General features: G+C 42.2%; 1 protein-coding gene across 5 annotated transcripts in view; it reads right to left on the minus strand.

Moving 5' to 3' along the window:
- Positions 1-19,234, minus strand: part of NALCN (sodium leak channel, non-selective) — a 3,563,801-nt gene that overhangs the window by 218,618 nt on the left and 3,325,949 nt on the right. For all 5 annotated transcript variants that reach the window (XM_044071239.1, XM_044071242.1, XM_044071240.1 and 2 more), the window contains exon 39: positions 8,222-8,337. In XM_044071239.1, coding sequence (XP_043927174.1) covers positions 8,222-8,337 — 116 coding nt within the window. The remainder of the gene's footprint in view (positions 1-8,221; positions 8,338-19,234) is intronic.

Below are 19,234 nucleotides of genomic sequence, written 5' to 3' on the forward strand. Positions count from 1 at the left end.
TGGATTTCATTTGAAAGTTTTATTTTATATTTTACAGCATAAACCCTAATAGATATTTGCTAAACAAAGCAATGCAGTCTCACAACGAAAATAGATTTGGCATTAAAACTTATCTGCCCTTGAAAAGTACAGTTTTGTACCTACCATAAATGTAGATGTTCGAGGATTCCCTTGCTGCAGTCCTGACAATTGGGTATAGTCCGCGTCCCAGTCGGCCCGAATACCAGAGTATAAGGCTGACGTCGGTCATGGCGCCTTAGACTGGCGTCAGTACGTCAGGGTACTAATGCGCATGACCGGCGTCATTTCCTCAGTCTTTTCTTGCCCCAGATGTCAGAAGACCCAAAAAGACAAGTCCCAAAACAACCTGCACCAAAAAACATGTACAATATATACAGTAATATATATAAAAAATATAAGCATGTAAACTCACCTACACAACCACCCTGAAACACAGAGGGGAAGGAGGGAGGGTAAATTGGACTGCAGCAAGGGAATCCTCGAACATCTACATTTATGGTAGGTACAAAACTGTACTATGTTCTTCGTCCCTTGCTGCAGTCCTGACAATTGGGTAGAATCCCAAAGCAGAGGTAAGGGAGGCTGGCAAATTATAAAGTAGCAGGAGCTGACAACATGCCTTGTAAAACAGCTGTGGCAAAACCAGCTCTAGTCTTAGAGTATATAGGCAGGTGATAATGCCTAGAGAAAGTATGCACTGAACTCCAAGTAGCTGCTTCCAGAATATCCTTAGTTGCCACCCCCCTTAGAAATGCTGTTGAAGTGGCAGTAGCCCTAGTGGAATGAGGCCTAATCCCAGCTGGAACCTCTTTGCCATGATGGGAATAACAAAATGCAATGCAAAAGCCAATCCACCTAGAAATAGTTTGTTTTGACACAGGCTTGCCCTGTGAACTTAAAGCAAAAGAAACAAGTAACTGCTGAGACTGCCTAAAATCTTTAGTCCTGCTCAAATAATAACGCAATTGCCTGTGTACATCTAAAGTGTGCAAAATCTTTTCCCCTTTATTTTGAGGATCTGCAAAAAGTAGGCAAATGAATAGTTTGGTTTAAAGCCACACTAGAAACCACCTTAGGCATAAAGGAAGGATTAGTACGTAATGATACCCTGTCCTTATGGAAAATCAAAAAGGGCTCTACTGCCATAAGGGCCTGCAACTCAGACACCCTTCTCGCAGAAGTAATAGCCAACAGAAAAGCAGTCTTCCATGACAAATATTTCAATTCAGCAGTAGCTGCAGGCTCAAAAGGTTGTAGAGTAAGTTTTCCAACACAAAATTGAGATCCCAAGCAGGAGTATGAGCTCTAGGGGTCTTATATTCTTTGCCCCTCTAAGAAACTGCTTGAACAAAGGATGCGAAAACAAAGGTGGATCACAATCATAGTGAGCTGAAATTGCTGCAGCATGAATCTTTATGGAAGAGAAAGACAAACCTTTGTCCAATAATTCAGTAAGATATTGAAGAGCCACACTCAAATTAGGCTCTGAAATCTCCAAATTCTTTGCTGTACTCCAAAATAAAAATCTCTTCCATTTTTCTGCGTACACTCTCCTAGTACTAGGCCTTCTAGCTTCCATAATCACATTTAAAACTTGTTGAGGAAGCTGAGACCTACCATGCTTCAACACAGAATATGCCAAGCTGTGAGATGAAGAGATTGAAGCTTGACATTGAGCAGATGACCGTCCTTCTGAGATAACAGATGAGGAATCAGAGGTAAAGGCCATGGAGGCTTCTTTACAAGACTCCTTAGAAGTGGGTACCAGTGTTGCCGAGGCCAATCTGGAGCTATCAAAATCATCCTTGGCCTGTCCTGTCTGACCTTTAGTAATACCTTTGGAAGAAGAGGTAGAGGTGGAAAGGCATAGACATGAAGGTTTTCCAACTGAAAGACAGAGCATCCACTTTCCAAGCTGTGTGATGAAACCCCTTTGTGCAATACTTTGGCAGCTGGTGGTTTAGTGGAGAAGCGAACAGATCTATGTCTGGAGTTCCCCATGACACTGTCAATTTCTGAAATACATGAAGATCCAGTTTCCACTCGTGGGGATCCATGATTTGTCTGCTTAATACATCTGCTAGGGAGTTCTGTGCTCCTGGCAGAAACCTTGCCTGAAGAGTCAGTTGCAGGCTTAACGCAGTCTCCCATAAAATCATTGCTTGCCTGCATAGAGGATAAGAATGTGTTCCCCCTTGCTTGTTGATGTACCACATGACAGTTGTGTTGTCTGTCAGAATCAACACCTGCCCTGGAAGAAGTAACTCCTTGAACGCCATCAATGCAAACTGGACTGCTAACATCTCCTTCATGTTGATATGTAGATGCTGTAGTCTGGCAGGCCACTTGTCTTGTATCCACTTTCCATTTAGATGAGCTCCCCAAGCAGTGTCCGAGGCATCTGTCGTTAAAATCTGACGCGCCTCTGGCCGCGTCACAGAGAGTCCCTTGTTTAGGTGACATTCCTGAGCCCACCACAAGAATTCCTTTTGAAGGCAAGGTATTATTTGAATGACAGTGTCCAAATCTTGGCAGTGCTGTGTCCATACATTTTGAGATACCATTGCAGCTTCCTCATATGCAGTTTGGCATTGGGAAGCACCAGAATACAAGATGCCATGAACCCTAATGCTTGAAGGACTGTCCTTGCAGTCAGCACGGACTGATGAGATAGTTGATGGAAGTAAAGTGACAGACTCTTTTGTTTGTCCGGGGTTAAAAGGCCATCTGGGCTGCTGTATTCAGTCTCACACCCAGAAAGCACATGTCTTGAGAGGGTACTAGACTGGACTTTATTTCGTTCACAGAATACCCTAGGCATCTTAGCACTGCTATGACATATTCCAGATGCTGTAGAAGGTGTTCCTTTTCTTGAGCCAGAATCAGGCAGTCGTCCAAGTAAGGATAAATTTGAATGCCTTGAAGCCTGAAGTAAGCTATCACTGGAGCCAGAACCTTTGTGAATACTCTGGGCAGTAGATAAGCCAAAGGGCAATGCAGAGAACTGATAATGAAAATCTCCAGTTCGAAACCGCAGATACTTTCTGCAACTTAGCCTTATGGGCACATGAAGGTAAGCTTCCTTGAGATCCAAAGTTACCATCCAGTGATCCTTGCCCAGCAGAGGTAACAGTTGCTGTAACGTCAACATCTTGAACTTGGGAATGTCCAGATAAGTGTTGAGGATAGATAAATCCAAAATTGGTCTCCACGTGTTCCCCTTCTTTGGTACTAGGAACAGGCGAGAATAAAATCGAAGCCCCTTTCTGACACAGGGACTGGCTGAATAGCCCCTATCTGGAGTAACTGAGAAACTTGCTTGTGAGCCTCTTTTCTTTGTGGAGGAGGAACATCTGGCATGCCTTTGAAAGGGGCATTGTGTGGAAATAAAATCTGTACCCGTGATGAATGATATCCAGCACCCATCTGTCTTGAGTGATTAAATCCCAATTTTCTTTGAAAAGAGACAATCTTCCTCCCAAAGGAGCTGCCAGACGAGAGTCCACTGGCAGCTGAAAAGGCAGGTCATTGTTTCTGCTTACGAAAGGACTGACCCCTGCCCTCACCAGAAGTCTGAGCAGGTGAACTGTCTGATCTAGGCCTAACCTTGAGCCCTGCCCCTACCACGTCTAGACCTACCCCTAGACTGGGAACCATAAGCAGGATATGTCCACCCCTTAGCAGGCCAATTTCTACTAAACTTCGGAGGCTGCACCTGCAAAAAATCTTTAACAGTCTGCATAGACTTAGCTTTGTCCTCCATTTTCTTTAAAACTGCTTCCACAGGCGGTCCAAACAACACATCAGACTGTAAAGGAGCATCCAAAATCCTGGTCTTAACATGCTCAGCTAAATTCTGATCCTTCAACCATGCATGTCTGCGAAGAACAGAACTAGTAGCAGCCACCCTCGAGGAGGCCTGAACAGCATCAAAACCACACTGCAAAGAATGCTTACCCACTTGTTCAGACACATGAACCAAATCCAGCAATTCTTTACACTCAATACCTTCCGCCAAAGCATCCACCTTAGATTTCAATTGTGAAAGGAGATAATTCTGATATTTCAGCATATGAAATTGACAATTCAACGCCCTCATGGCTAGGGTGGAAGAAGTATACTTTCTTACCCCACCTATCCAAAGCCCTTGCCTCTTTATCAGAGGGTACAGGATTTTTAACCACAGAAGCTTTAACACCTTTAGGCCCCTGAGAAACAGTTTCTGGGTCCGCGCTGGGACTCTTAAACAAATAGTTATGAGCTTGCACCTATAATACCTATCAGGCTTAACAGGAGCAGGAGGCAAGGAATCAGGGTTCAGAGAAGCCTCTGCAAAAACATCCTCCACCACATTCAATACAGGAGGAATAGCTAAGGGCCTATGCTGGGGCAAAAACAAGACTTCCCTAAGCCTTTCTCTGGAGTCAGAGTAATCTTGGCCTTCCCATTTAAAGTGCTCCCTCATGGAGTGAAGAGTCTCTGAAAATGAAAAATCCTCAGGAGGAGAAGCTGAAGGAGTGGAATCATCCACATCAGAATCAGAATAAGTAGGAAACTCTTGCAAGTCTTCCACAGAAGACTCTGAAGCCTGTGAACACTGTTCAAAACTATCAAACTCCTGTTCCACCCTAGGCCTCTTATCAGGTGGGGGCATAGAACCTCTAATCAGAGTAATCAAATCTTCTGCCATTTTAAGCATATGTTTCTTAGGCACAGAGCCCAAAATGCTAGGAGAAGCCCCTACAGAAGCTGAACTTGGCCTTCCTCTAAAAGAAGCTTTGGCAACAGAAGGAGAGGCCCTAACTACCCTGGGAAGAGAGGGAAGAACAGTTACCTGAGAAGCCCCCTCAGCCTGGCCTACCTCCTGAGAGGGCACATCCTGTAACAGTAAAGTATCTGCCTGAGACTCCATAGAGACTCCTGGCAAAACCTCCCTGAGCCTTCTAAAGGACCGGCGTCCGGGACTGCCGGTTCCTCACCCTAGACTTCACTGTTTTGTCCTTGCGCTTCTTAGATGAAGCAGGCGTCGGAGCATCCGACGGCATAGTATAATTACAACGCTTCCCAAAGACTAACCTAGCACAATCAAGCCTCCTCTTAATAGTGCGCTTGTTAAATCTAGCACAAGAGCGGCAACCAACAACGTCGTGCTCAGGCCCTAAACAAGGTATACACAATGTATGATAATCCCTATGCGGTATCTGCTTCCCACAAGAAATACAGTTATTCACTTTTTCTGACATCCGGTTAAATACTGAGGCAAGAAAAACCAAAATGTTCAACTCTGCATTCGGTCTGAAACTCCGGTTTCGGAAAATCTCAGAACGCCAACCTGCACTCGCAAAATTGCTTCTGCATCGGACCATGCGGCAAAAAAGACTGAGGAAATGACGTCGGTCATGCGCATTAGTACCCTGGCGTACTGGCGTCGGTCTAAGCGCCATGACCCACGGCGTCATACTCTGGTATTCGGGCCGACTGGGACGCGGACTATACCCAATTGTCAGGACTGCAGCAAGGGAAGACGAAGAACATCTCACATTCATTGAAACCCACATTCAAAGAAAATTCATTTTGCCAGTGGCAGATAAAGATTAATTTTGGGCTGTTTTCAAATCATAGGCCCCTTGAACACGAAACATACACATGCTCTTTGATACACATTCCTGACTGTATTAAATTATATTCCTTGTACAATACAGTACAGTTGTTAGAGAGCATTTTAAATTTATTGTTTTGAACATTTTTCCAGTAAACAATGCAACAAAATGCATACATCAATAATGACAAAAATGCCCAATTCAGAACATTTCCATCATAAAAGTCTACTCAGACTTCTACAGTCCACCAGTATCAGTAAATATGCATGATCTCTGAAGATGTAAAAGTCATCTAAATAATTCCACATTAAAGAAATCTGTTAACTAATGAAGAGGTTACTGCTAGCAAACAACTTTATATGTCATTGTTTCATCTACAAATAAAGTGCCTGTTGCCCTTGAGGAATAAATTGCCTATGTTGCATTAAAAAAATGATAAGCTAATAATATCGCAATAGGGAATGGATGGCAAACTGATAACAGGTTCATATTTACTAGGTATCTTCACCAAAGAGGACGGCAGCATCCATACCATTTATAACAGAGTACAGTATCAGCAATGCATCTACTTACCGTGGGAGTAGAACCCACAGCCTTCTGCATCAAAAGCAAGTGTACTACCTGTTGTGCTATTAACAATGCAAGCAGTACTAAACTTTTGTCCCCCTGCACCTCTCAGCTCCTTGTAAAATCTACTCGACACTCAGCTGTATCGCTGAACTTTGCAGCACAAATCTGGAAAAAGCCAAAATTTATTTGGGGGAGGACAAACGCCCCAAAACCAGGGTCACATTATAAACATTGCTTGTTTAATGTTGGAAAGTTGCTAGAATAAAATGATGTGTTACCACCATACAGTTCCCTGCCAAGTATTGAACCCAGGCCCTGTGCAAAACAGTCAGAGCAACATACTACTATGCCATATCATCTATTTTATGAAAGAAAGGAAGACTGAAACTTAAATGGCTACCATTTAGTGAATTCACTTCTCACCACAGCTGTCAACATCTTAGCACAAAACATCTGAACAAAGCCAATAATGGGGGAATGTAGCCCCCAAACATATTCAGTGAGTTCAGTTATCACCATAGCTCTCAACCTTGGCAGCACAAAACCTGCCAATAATGGGGGAATACAGTCCAAAAAACAGGGACAAATATCCACTGAGGACACAAGAGCAAACCCAGACACACACAGGGAGGACATGCAGACTCCACACAGAAGGCACCCCAGCCAAGAATCAAACCAGACAACCTATAGCTGTCAGGCAACAATACTACCACTGCACCACTGGCTGTGTTAAGTAACAAAAATACAGAAACTACAGATTTTATGAGGAACAGAACAGAACAAATATGAGGCAAAATCTGCAAATGTTTTACAAATTGTGGTGGGTAGGGAATTCAGGCTCTTGTCAGTTGGGCCCAAAGTACAGGGCTCAAGCCTTATTCTCTACCCACCACCATGTAGCAACTGGGGTATTTTACACACACACACACACACACACACACACACACACACACACACACACACACACACACACACACACACACACACACACACACACACACACTGTTGGGTCTCCCATGAGACGTGAGTAGATGCAGTCCAGTGACTTTCCTGTCTGTACAGGTGTCACTGCACAGACCTCTGGGCTGGAAGGGCAGCGTTTCCTGCCTTCCCTATCCAGACTGCCTAATATAGCAGTCTGTAGTTCAGGAATGAAGCGTGTGTGGAGTTCTGGTCTGCCTAACACAACAGTCAGGAACTAAGCACGCATGCAAGGAGTCCAGGACTACTCTTGAAATGTTTTTTAATTTTATTTTTTGTTCTAGAGTGGGGGAATTTATTTTATTCATTTTACAGGTGGGAGGGCTGCAGTCCTATAGCACGAGCCGCCCCTGGGTTTACCTTTATAAAGGCGATACACAGTCGGGCGAACAGCAAGTGTTTGAAAGGCTGTTTGCAAATTTTGCAAACGCTGAAAGAAAAAAGGTTTGAATGTGCAATGAGTGAATGCACAGTGACATTCTCTCATTGCACATTCAACATTGTGGGGCGGATTGCACTATAGTGGTGATTGGGAAATGGTTCCTTTCCCCACTGTAGTGCGATCTCGGAGTTAGAAAAATAAAGTAGGGGTGTGTGTTTTTTTTGTTCGATATTAATATTCAAAAAACAGCAAATCTTTTTTTTCAATTTGCTGTTTTTCGAACATTAAGGACTGTCGAAGTTTTCACTCTCGTGGTTTCAAGTCGCTCATATGAGCACTCGAGCCACTGTGATTCGAGTTTATGAAGGTAAACCTATATATATATATATATATATATATATATATATATATATATATATATATGTGTATATATATATATATATATATATATATATATATATATATATATATATATATTTTTTTAATATATATATATATATATGTGTGTGTGTGTGTGTGTGTGTTTTTGTGCATGTGTGTGTGTGTATATATGTTTTTTCACTTCTCTTCTATTGTCTTCAAACTATTTTAATAAACAAGTATAATGTACCATCTCCTTCCCTTGCACGTTTTTGTAAAAGCAGATGTGCATAGCCCTTTTACCTACCTCTCTCTTGTCATCAACCATATTCCAAATAATCTGAAAATGCCGAAGGTCATTATAACTAAGAAGCTGGTCTTCTTCAGTAGAGTAAAACAAAGAGAAGTTTTCCACAATTATAGCTAAACACAAACAGCAAAGTAAACACTATTAGTTTGCATTTTATTATAAAACTAAACAAAGCAGCTAAGGACTTACACTTTGAGATTTACATTAAAAAGCTTTACTGACATGCACTTCACATACAGAACATGCTTGATTCAACATACTGGTTATTCCTTATGTTAGCAGTGTTAACTGTCCCTTCATGTAAAACCAAATTAAGCATCTCTGCACCTGAGGTTTGTGATATTCTTGTTGGAGCATTATAAATTTTTTTTTTAAATAAAATGCATTTTACATACAAGATTGCATTTTCAGTTTGTAACATTTATTTATTTAATATTTTTACTGGGCTAAAACACTGATCACTAGTGACTGGTTTTAGACTCAGCCTGGGAATACAAAGAAAATCAGAATTACATTTAATGAGAAACAGTAAGAGTATAATAACAATAAACATCTGTGAAATACTATTAGCAGCTGACAAAAATGTAGAGTATATACAATTGTAATATACATTATTTATAAAAGTAAAGGCAAATTGCACATAGAAAGTAAGGTGTCTGTGTGATAATTACAACTGTATGCTAAGTGGGAATGTTAGCATAGTTGAGTGGAGTGAATGATATGGAGTGGATATGATATACTCTTCATTGCAATACACAAGCTGTTAACTCAGGACAGACCAAAAATTACAAAAATGTAATTTCTGGAATCAGGCCAAAAAAGGCAATAGTGACCATATATGTTTTACATAGGCTATTTTAATAAATTCTTAAGACTGTTTGCATCCACCCCTTTAACATGAAAAAGCAGTGACTAGGAACTGGTTAGTGCAAAAAGTGACTGATGAAAACAGCGACAACTGACTATGATTAATGAAATATTTAGAGCCAGTACATGTGTAGTATAACACTGTTAGTCATGTAGCTGAGTAAATCACCAAAATCATAATTATAATATACAAACATGCATACAAGGACAGGATCCTTGTACTGATTGATATGGTTGAAGCCAGTGTAGCATGGTATATGCAATTAATCATGATGTAATGCAGATAAGCTCTGTGACACACTACAGAATCTTGTTAGCATTTCATAAACAGCAGGACAACACTGCAGTGGTCTGTTCTGCCTGCCCTCCAGTTTTATGTACAGCTTGCCAGTGTGGCCACAATTCCATCTAAGCCTTTCTTCCACCCCATGTACAGACATACCACTTTCATTGGCAAGAGGTGCACCTTCAGCTGTATCCTTAGGTTCTGCCACTCAGTCCTCATTCTTGCTCACCTTGGAACTTTGATTACTTATGCGCTGTACCAGGAATGCAACATGGCAAGAATGTAATAGTGTGCAAATAGCATGCCAGACTATGCATACAGGTCACTACAGAAGTGTTGAGTTATGCATACTGCAACTCTACACTACAGTGCAGTGAACGATAGGGGCTTATGTCACAGTATGAGTGTCCTGCCATGACACCACATTAGAGATAGTTATTATCAGTAAATATACTATTCATGTTGCATTCAGTTATGCATTAAGTATATTTATAATGCTGACTGCAGGCCTCCACTATGCATCTGGCATTCTTCCCCAATTCAAGTGTACATAATTATGCTGATACCTGATCATATCCTTATTCAGACTAATATAAATAATGAGGCATGTTTAATGGAGCTTGTTGTGCATGTTTGTTTCTTGAAGTTGCTGCTTTCCGCTTGTCCCATAGCAGTGACGTGACAGCACTTGTAAGATATTACAACATATTTTGAGCTTTATGTAATCAGTACAGGATATTGTCTTGAATGGAAAGGTTCTACATTAGAAAATTAGGCCATACTTGTTTGATGAAATATCACAGACAAATCTGAATGTAGAGATTTAAGCTGTGGTATTCTACCAATCCCGTGCAAGTGGTGTTGTCATCTAACATCATGGCTTATAAAAAGATTTTACTATTCCAGAGATCTGCTCCACATTAAAGTGTGCTTATAAATGTAAGCAGTATCCCACGATACAGACTGAGATAGGGGCTAATTATGATTTTATTTTAGCAAGAGAATGTTTCCAAAAATGGCTGTGAGTCATAAAATGGCTTTTGCGGTATAGCAGAGAAATGTACTACATGAAGCAGAACCGCCAATAACCATTCCATTTAGTGAAGTCTGAATACATTAAACAAAATCCATGATGGTGCAGAGCAGGAAGCTAAATGCTCAGAAGTTGCTGTCAACCTGTTCAGTACAGTGTAGTCCTTTCCATGCTAGGAACCTGTTTCCAGCCTCCCTCCACCACAGATGTGCATGGGTAAGACAGCAATTCATGACTAGAGTTTCTTAAACAGTCAATGTGCAGTCACTGGATTTACATACTGGCAGTACTTGTAGAGGGTTCCTGGTTTTGTTTGCATCCAAAGTAACTCTCCTACCATAGTGCTGCTGCGGCAGACAAGAAAGGGGGAAGGGGGTGAACGAAACTGGTTGCACTGCTTACAGGGACTTACTAAGATTATCCCGATTTGTGTCACAACTGCTCATGCATGGCTGCTTCAGTCAACAGTTGCTCATGTGATACTAGTTTCCTCTACATACATGGAGGATCCTAATGCACAAATGTGACTGCTAAATTGATGTCCTAATCTGACATCCTCCTTGAAAATGAGTGAGACCAGCTTTACAACCTTCCTTACAAAGACAAAGCTACATTTTCAAAGCATGTTAGTGATCTTTCTCTGACAGTAATAGAGTTAAGGGGTGGTGGCTGAGGTTCGCCATATAGGGAAGGACAGGGTTATGGCACCAAAGCAAAATTTACGTGTTTAGTACTGTTACAGTTAAGAGATCAATTACATCTGACGCACATTTATATGCATTCGGGATCCTCAGACCTAAGGTCTGAGGAAGCAAATGTATTGTTTGTGAAAGCACTAACCTATTAAAAAGTCTTTAAGAAGCTTCCTAGCCTAACGTTATTTGGAGAGTCTGGTGTGAGCTGCTGGAAGTATTTATTTCTTTGAATTCTACTTGGTGTTTTATTATCCAGCATCATTCTTCTGTGTGGATCTACTACTTTTTTTACTGTGAAAAATGCATATTATGATGAATTAGCATTCTGCCCTAAAATACTATACTCCACAAAATTACATGCTTTCTGATCTCAGATCCAGATTCTGGAATTGTATGGAATTTTCCCAGGAGAATGGAAATCAACATCCTGGAAAAACAGGAAGAGACCCATTTTCAAATATCAGCCTAATAATTCAAACCTACCTAAACGTAAAGCTTAGAAAATCATTAAATACCAATTTATTCACTTTTCAACCTATTACTTAAATTGAATTATAACTAATTGGGGACCAGTTGTCATAATGGTTAAGGTCTTTGCCTCCCATGCAAAAGGAACGTGTTTCGATCCTGACCTCTGACCAATGTCTGTTCGGAGTTTGCATGTTCTCCCTGCATCTTTGTGAGGTTCCTCCCACCTCCAGATAAACATGCTGAGGTTTTTCATCTCAAACTTACCAATGAATGGAGCTGTGGGCAGCAGCACAGACTCTACACTGTGCACTACCTGGCCTACTCTGACCTATGCCACAGACCCATGCTAATGCTGGGTGTATGTGCCCCTATGGGCCAGTGTGTGCCTGCCATAAAGTCCAGCAACCCTGGTCAATAAGCCACTTGCCAGCAGTGTCTAGCCGCCCAGCCTGGGATAGCTCTGTTGAGTGAAAGCTGGATATAAAACCAATTAACCTGCCCAACGTGAACTGAGAATTGCTATACTTAATATAGGTTCACTGATAGGACACAGCTTGGAAGTAGATGACATGATGATACAGAAGAGGCTGGACATCCTATATATCCATGAGAAAAAATGGAAGGGCAGTACAGCAAAGTCACTTAGCTTGGGGATCCAGAGTCTACTATTCAGTAGGGAGGCAAGCTGAAAATGGTGTGGAAATTGTAATAAGAGAGGCTTCAGAAGGCAGTGACGGATCTCATAAGAATTTTTGACACTCTCACGGCAATCGGTCTCCAGTGTAATGATAGGGCAATATTCATAATCTCAGCCTATGATACACAGCAGGGTTGTGATACGGCAATCAGTCTCCAGTGTAATGATAGGGCAGTATTCATAATCTCAGCCTATGATACACAGCAGGGTTGTGATACGGCAATCAGTCTCCAGTGTAATGATAGGGCAGTATTCATAAACTCAGCCTATGATACACAGCAGGGTTGTGATACGACAATCAGTCTCCAGTGTAATGATAGGGCAGTATTCATAATCTCAGCCTATGATACACAGCAGGGTTGTGATACGGCAATCAGTCTCCAGTGTAATGATAGGGCAGTATTCATAACCTCAGCCTATAATGCACAGCAGGGTTGTGATACGGCAATCAGTCTCCAGTGTAACGATAGGGCAGTATTCATAATCTCACCCTATGATACACAGCAGGGTTGTGATACGGCGATCAGTTTCCAGTGTAGTGATAGAGAAGTATTCATAATCTCAGCCTATGATACACAGCAGGGTTGTGATACGGCAATCAGTCTCCAGTGTAATGATAGGGCAGAATTCATAATCTCAGCCTATGATACACAGCAGGGTTGTGATACAGCAATCAGTCTCCAGTGTAATGATAGGGCAGTATTCATAATCTCAGCCTATGATACACAGCAGGGTTGTGATACGGCAATCAGTCTCCAGTGTAATGATAGGGCAGTATTCATAATCTCAGCCTATGATACACAGCAGGTTTGTGATACGGCAATCAGTCTCCAGTGTAATGATAGGGCAGTATTCATAATCTCAGCCTATGATACACAGCAGGGTTGTGATGGCAATCAGTCTCCAGTGTAATGATAGGGCAGTATTCATAATCTCAGCCTATGATACACACCAGGGTTGTGATACGGCAATCAGTCTCCAGTGTAATGATAGGGCAGTATTCATAACCTCAGCCTATGATACACAGCAGGGTTGTGATACGTCAATCAGTCTCCAGTGTAATGATAGGGCAGTATTCATAATCTCAGCCTATGATACACAGCAGGGTTGTGATACGCAATCAGTCTCCAGTGTAATGATAGGGCAGTATTCATAATCTCAGCCTATGATACACAGCAGGGTTGTGATACGTCAATCAGTCTCCAGTGTAATGATAGGGCAGTATTCATAATCTCAGCCTATGATACACAGCAGGGTTGTGATACGGCAATCAGTCTCCAGTGTAATGATAGGGCAGTATTCATAATCTCAGCCTATGATACACAGCAGGGTTGTGATACGGCAATCAGTCTCCAGTGTAATGATAGGACAGTATTCATAATTTCAGCCTATGATACACAGCAGGGTTGTGATATGGCAATCAGTCTCCAGTGTAATGATAGGGCAGTATTCATAATCTCAGCCTATGATACACAGCAGGGTTGTGATACAGCAATCAGTCTCCAGTGTAATGATAGGGCAGTATTCATAATCTCAGCCTATGATACACAGCAGGGTTGTGACGCAATCAGTCTGCAATGTAATGATAGGGCAGTATTCATAATCTCAGCCTATGATACACAGCAGGGTTGTGATACGGCAATCAGTCTCCAGTGTAATGGTAGGGCAGTATTCATAATCTCAGCCTATGATACACAGCAGGGTTGTGATATGGCAATCAGTCTCCAGTGTAATGATAGGGCAGTATTCATAATCTCAGCCTATGATACACAGCAGGGTTGTGATACGGCAATCAGTCTCCAGTGTAATGATAGGGAAGTATTCATAATCTCAGCCTATGATACACAGCAGGGTTGTGATACCGCAATCAGTCTCCAGTGTAATGATAGGGCAGTATTCATAATCTCAGCCTATGATAGACAGCAGGGTTGTGATACGGCAATCAGTCTCCAGTGTAATGATAGGGCAGCATTCATAATCTCAGCCTATGATACACAGCAGGGTTGTGATACGGCAATCAGTCTCCAGTGTAACGATAGGGCAGTATTCATAATCTCAGCCTATGATACACAGCAGGGTTGTGATACGGCAATCAGTCTCCAGTGTAATGATAGGGCAGTATTCATATTCTCAGCCTATGATACACGGCAGGGTTGTGATACGGCAATCAGTCTCCAGTGTAATGATAGGGCAGTATTCATAATCTCAGCCTATGATACACAGCAGGGTTGTGATACGGCAATCAGTCTCCAGAGTAATGATAGGGCAGTATTCATAATCTCAGCCTATGATACACAGCAGGGTTGTGATACGGCAATCAGTCTCCAGTGTAATGATAGGGCAGTATTCATAATCTCAGACTATGATACACAGCAGGGTTGTGATACGTCAATCAGTCTCCAGTGTAATGATAGGGCAGTATTCATAATCTCAGCCTATGATACACAGCAGGGTTGTGATACGGCAATCAGTCTCCAGTGTAATGATAGGGCAGTATTCATAATCTCAGCCTATGATACACAGCAGGGTTGTGATACGGCAATCAGTCTCCAGTGTAATGACAGGGCAATATTCATAATCTCAGCCTATGATACACAGCAGGGTTGTGATACGGCAATCAGTCTCCAGTGTAATGATAGGGCAGTATTCATAATCTCAGCCTATGATACACAGCAGGGTTGTGATACGGCAATCAGTCTCCAGTGTAATGATAGGGCAGTATTCATAATCTCAGCCTATGATACACAGCAGGGTTGTGATACGGCAATCAGTCTCCAGTGTAATGATAGGGCAGTATTCATAATCTCAGCCTATGATACACAGCAGGGTTGTGATACGGCAATCAGTCTCCAGTGTAATGATAGGGAAGTATTCATATTCTCAGCCTATGATACACAGCAGGGTTGTGATACGGTAATAAGTCTACAGTGTAATGATAAGGCAGTATTCATAATCTCAGCCTATGATACACAGCAGGGTTGTGATACGGCAATCAGTCTCCAGTGTAATGATAGGGCAGTATTCATAATCTCAGCCTATGATACGCAGCAGGGTTGTGATACAGCAATCAGTCTCCAGTGTAATGATAGGGCAGTATTCCTAATCTCAGCCTATGATACACAGCAGGGTTGTGATACGGCAATCAGTCTCCAGTGCAATGATAGGGCAGTATTCCTAATCTTAGCCTATGATACACAGCAGGGTTGTGATACGGCAATCAGTCTCCAGTGTAATGATAGGGCAGTATTCCTAATCTCAGCCTATGATACACAGCAGGGTTGTGATACGGCAATCAGTCTCCAGTGTAATGATAGGGCAGTATTCATAATCTCAGCCTATGATACACAGCAGGGTTGTGATACGGCAATCAGTCCCCAGTGTAATGATAGGGCAGTATTCATAATCTCAGCCTATGATACACAGCAGGGTTGTGATACGCAATCAGTCTCCAGTGTAATGATAGGGCAGTATTCATAATCTCAGCCTATGATACACAGCAGGGTTGTGATACGGCAATCAGTCTCCAGTGTAATGATAGGGCAGTATTCATAATCTCAGCCTATGATACACAGCAGGGTTGTGATACGGCAATCAGTCTCCAGTGTAATGATAGGGCAGTATTCATAATCTCAGCCTATGATACACAGCAGGGTTGTGATACGGCAATCAGTCTCCAGTGTAATGATAGGGCAGTATTCATAATCTCAGCCTATGATACACAGCAGGGTTGTGATACGGCAATCAGTCTCCAGTGTAATGATAGGGCAGTATTCATAATCTCAGCCTATGATACACAGCAGGGTTGTGATACGGCAATCAGTCTCCAGTGTAATGATAGGGCAGTATTTATAATCTCAGCCTATGATACACAGCAGGGTTGTGATACGGCAATCAGTCTCCAGTGTAATGATAGGGCAGTATTCATAATCTCAGCCTATGATACACAGCAGGGTTGTGATACGGCAATCAGTCTCCAGTGTAATGATAGGGCAGTATTCATAATCTCAGCCTATGATACACTGCAGGGTTGTGATACGGCAATCAGTCTCTAGTGTGATCATAGGGCAGTATTCATAATCTCAGCCTATGATACGCAGCAGGGTTGTGCTACAGCAATCAGTCTCCAGTGTAATGATAGGGCAGTATTCATAATCTCAGCCTATGATACACAGCAGGGTTGTGATACAGCAATCAGTCTCCAGTGTAATGATAGGGCAGTATTCATAATCTCAGCCTATGATACACAGCAGGGTTGTGATACGGCAATCAGTCTCCAGTGTAATGATAGGGCAGTATTCATAATCTCAGCCTATGATACAAAGCAGGGTTGTGATACGGCAATCAGTCTCCAGTGTAATGATAGGGCAGTATTCATAATTTCAGCCTATGATACACAGCAGGGTTGTGATACGGCAATCAGTCTCCAGTGTAATGATAGGGCAGTATTCATAATCTCAGCCTATGATACACAGCAGGGTTGTGATACGGCAATCAGTCTCCAGTGTAATGATAGGGCAGTATTCATAATCTCAGCCTATGATCCACAGCAGGGTTGTGATACGGCAATCAGTCTCCAGTGTAATGACAGGGCAGTATTCATAATCTCAGCCTATGACACACAGCAGGGTTGTGATACGGCAATCAGTCTCCAGTGTAATGATAGGGCAGTATTCATAATCTCAGCCTATGATACACAGCAGGGTTGTGATACAGCAATCAGTCTCCAGTGTAATGATAGGGCAGTATTCATAATCTCAGCCTATGATACACAGCAGGGTTGTGATACGGCAATCAGTCTCCAGTGTAATGATAGGGCAGTATTCATAATCTCAGCCTATGATACACAGCAGGGTTGTGATATGGCAATCAGTCTCCAGTGTAATGATAGGGCAGTATTCATAATCTCAGCCTATGATACAGAGCAGGGTTGTGATACGGCAATCAGTCTCCAGTGTAATGATAGGGCAGTATTCATAATCTCAGCCTATGATACACAGCAGGGTTGTGATACAGCAATCAGTCTCCAGTGTAATGATAGGGCAGTATTCATAATCTCAGCCTATGATACACAGCAGGGTTGTGATACGGCAATCAGTCTCCAGTGTAATGATAGGGCAGTATTCATAATCTCAGCCTATGATACACAGCAGGGTTGTGATACGGCAATCAGTCTCCAGTGTAATGATAGGGCAGTATTCATAATCTCAGGCTATGATACACAGCAGGGTTGGGATACCGCAATCAGTCTCCAGTGTAATGATAGGGCAGTATTCATAATCTCAGGCTATGATACACAGCAGGGTTGTGATACAGCAATCAGTCTCCAGTGTAATGATAGGGCAGTATTCATAATCTCAGCCTATGATACACAGCAGGGTTGTGATATGGCAATCAGTCTCCAGTGTAATGATAGGGCAGTATTCATAATCTCAGCCTATGATACAGAGCAGGGTTGTGATACGGCAATCAGTCTCCCGTGTAATGATAGGGCAGTATTCATAATCTCAGGCTATGATACACAGCAGGGTTATGATACAGCAATCAGTCTCCAGTGTAATGATAGGGCAGTATTCATAATCTCAGCCTATGATACACAGCAGGGTTGTGATACAGCAATCAGTCTCCAGTGTAATGATAGGGCAGTATTCATAATCTCAGCCTATGATACACAGCAGGGTTGTGATACGGCAATCAGTCTCCAGTGTAATGATAGGGCAGTATTCATAATCTCAGGCTATGATACACAGCAGGGTTGGGATACCGCAATCAGTCTCCAGTGTAATGATAGGGCAGTATTCATAATCTCAGGCTATGATACACAGCAGGGTTGTGATACAGCAATCAGTCTCCAGTGTAATGATAGGGCAGTATTCATAATCTCAGCCTATGATACACAGCAGGGTTGTGATACGGCAGTCAGTCTCCAGTGTAATGATAGGGCAGTATTCATAATCTCAGCCTATGATACACAACAGGGTTGTGATACAGCAATCAGTCTCCAGTGTAATGATAGGGCAGTATTCATAATCTCAGCCTATGATACACAGCAGGGTTGTGATACGGCAATCAGTCTCCAGTGTAATGATATGGCAGTATTCATAATCTCAGCCTATGATACACAGCAGGGTTGTGATACGGCAATCAGTCTCCAGTGTAATGATAGGGCAGTATTCATAATCTCAGCCTATGATACAATGCAGGTTTGTGATACGGCAATCAGTCTCCAGTGTAATGACAGGGCAGTATTCATAATCTCAGCCTCTGATACACAGCAGGGTTGTGATACGGCAATCAGTCTCCAGTGTAATGATAGGGCAGTATTCATAATCTCAGCCTATGATACACAGCAGGGTTGTGATACGGCAATCAGTCTCCAGTGTAATGATAGAGCAGTATTCATAATCTCAGCCTATGATACACAGCAGGGTTGTGATACGGCAATCAGTCTCCAGTGTAATGATAGGGCAGTATTCATAATCTCAGCCTATGATACACAGCAGGGTTGTGATACGGCAATCAGTCTCCAGTGTAATGATAAGGCAGTATTCATAATCTCAGCCTATGATACACAGCAGGGTTGTGATACGGCAATCAGTCTCCAGTGTAATGATAGGGCAGTATTCATAATCTCAGCCTATGATATACAGCAGGGTTGTGATACGGCAATCAGTCTCCAGTGTAATGATAGGGCAGTATTCATAATCTCAGCCTATGATACACAGCAGGTTTGTGATACGGCAATCAGTCTCCAGTGTAATGATAGGGCAGTATTCATAATCTCAGCCTATGATACACCGCAGGGTTGTGATACGGCAATCAGTCTCCAGTGTAATGATAGGGCAGTATTCATAGTCTCAGCCTATGATACACAGCAGGGTTGTGATACGGCAATCAGTCTCCAGTGTAATGATAGGGCAGTATTCATAATCTCAGCCTATGATACAGCAGGGTTGTGATACGG

The sequence above is a fragment of the Protopterus annectens genome, chromosome 5.part0, assembly GCF_019279795.1.
Source record: "Protopterus annectens isolate FY-2018-M chromosome 5.part0, PAN1.0, whole genome shotgun sequence".
In the NCBI taxonomy this organism is placed as follows: Eukaryota; Metazoa; Chordata; order Ceratodontiformes; family Protopteridae; genus Protopterus; species Protopterus annectens.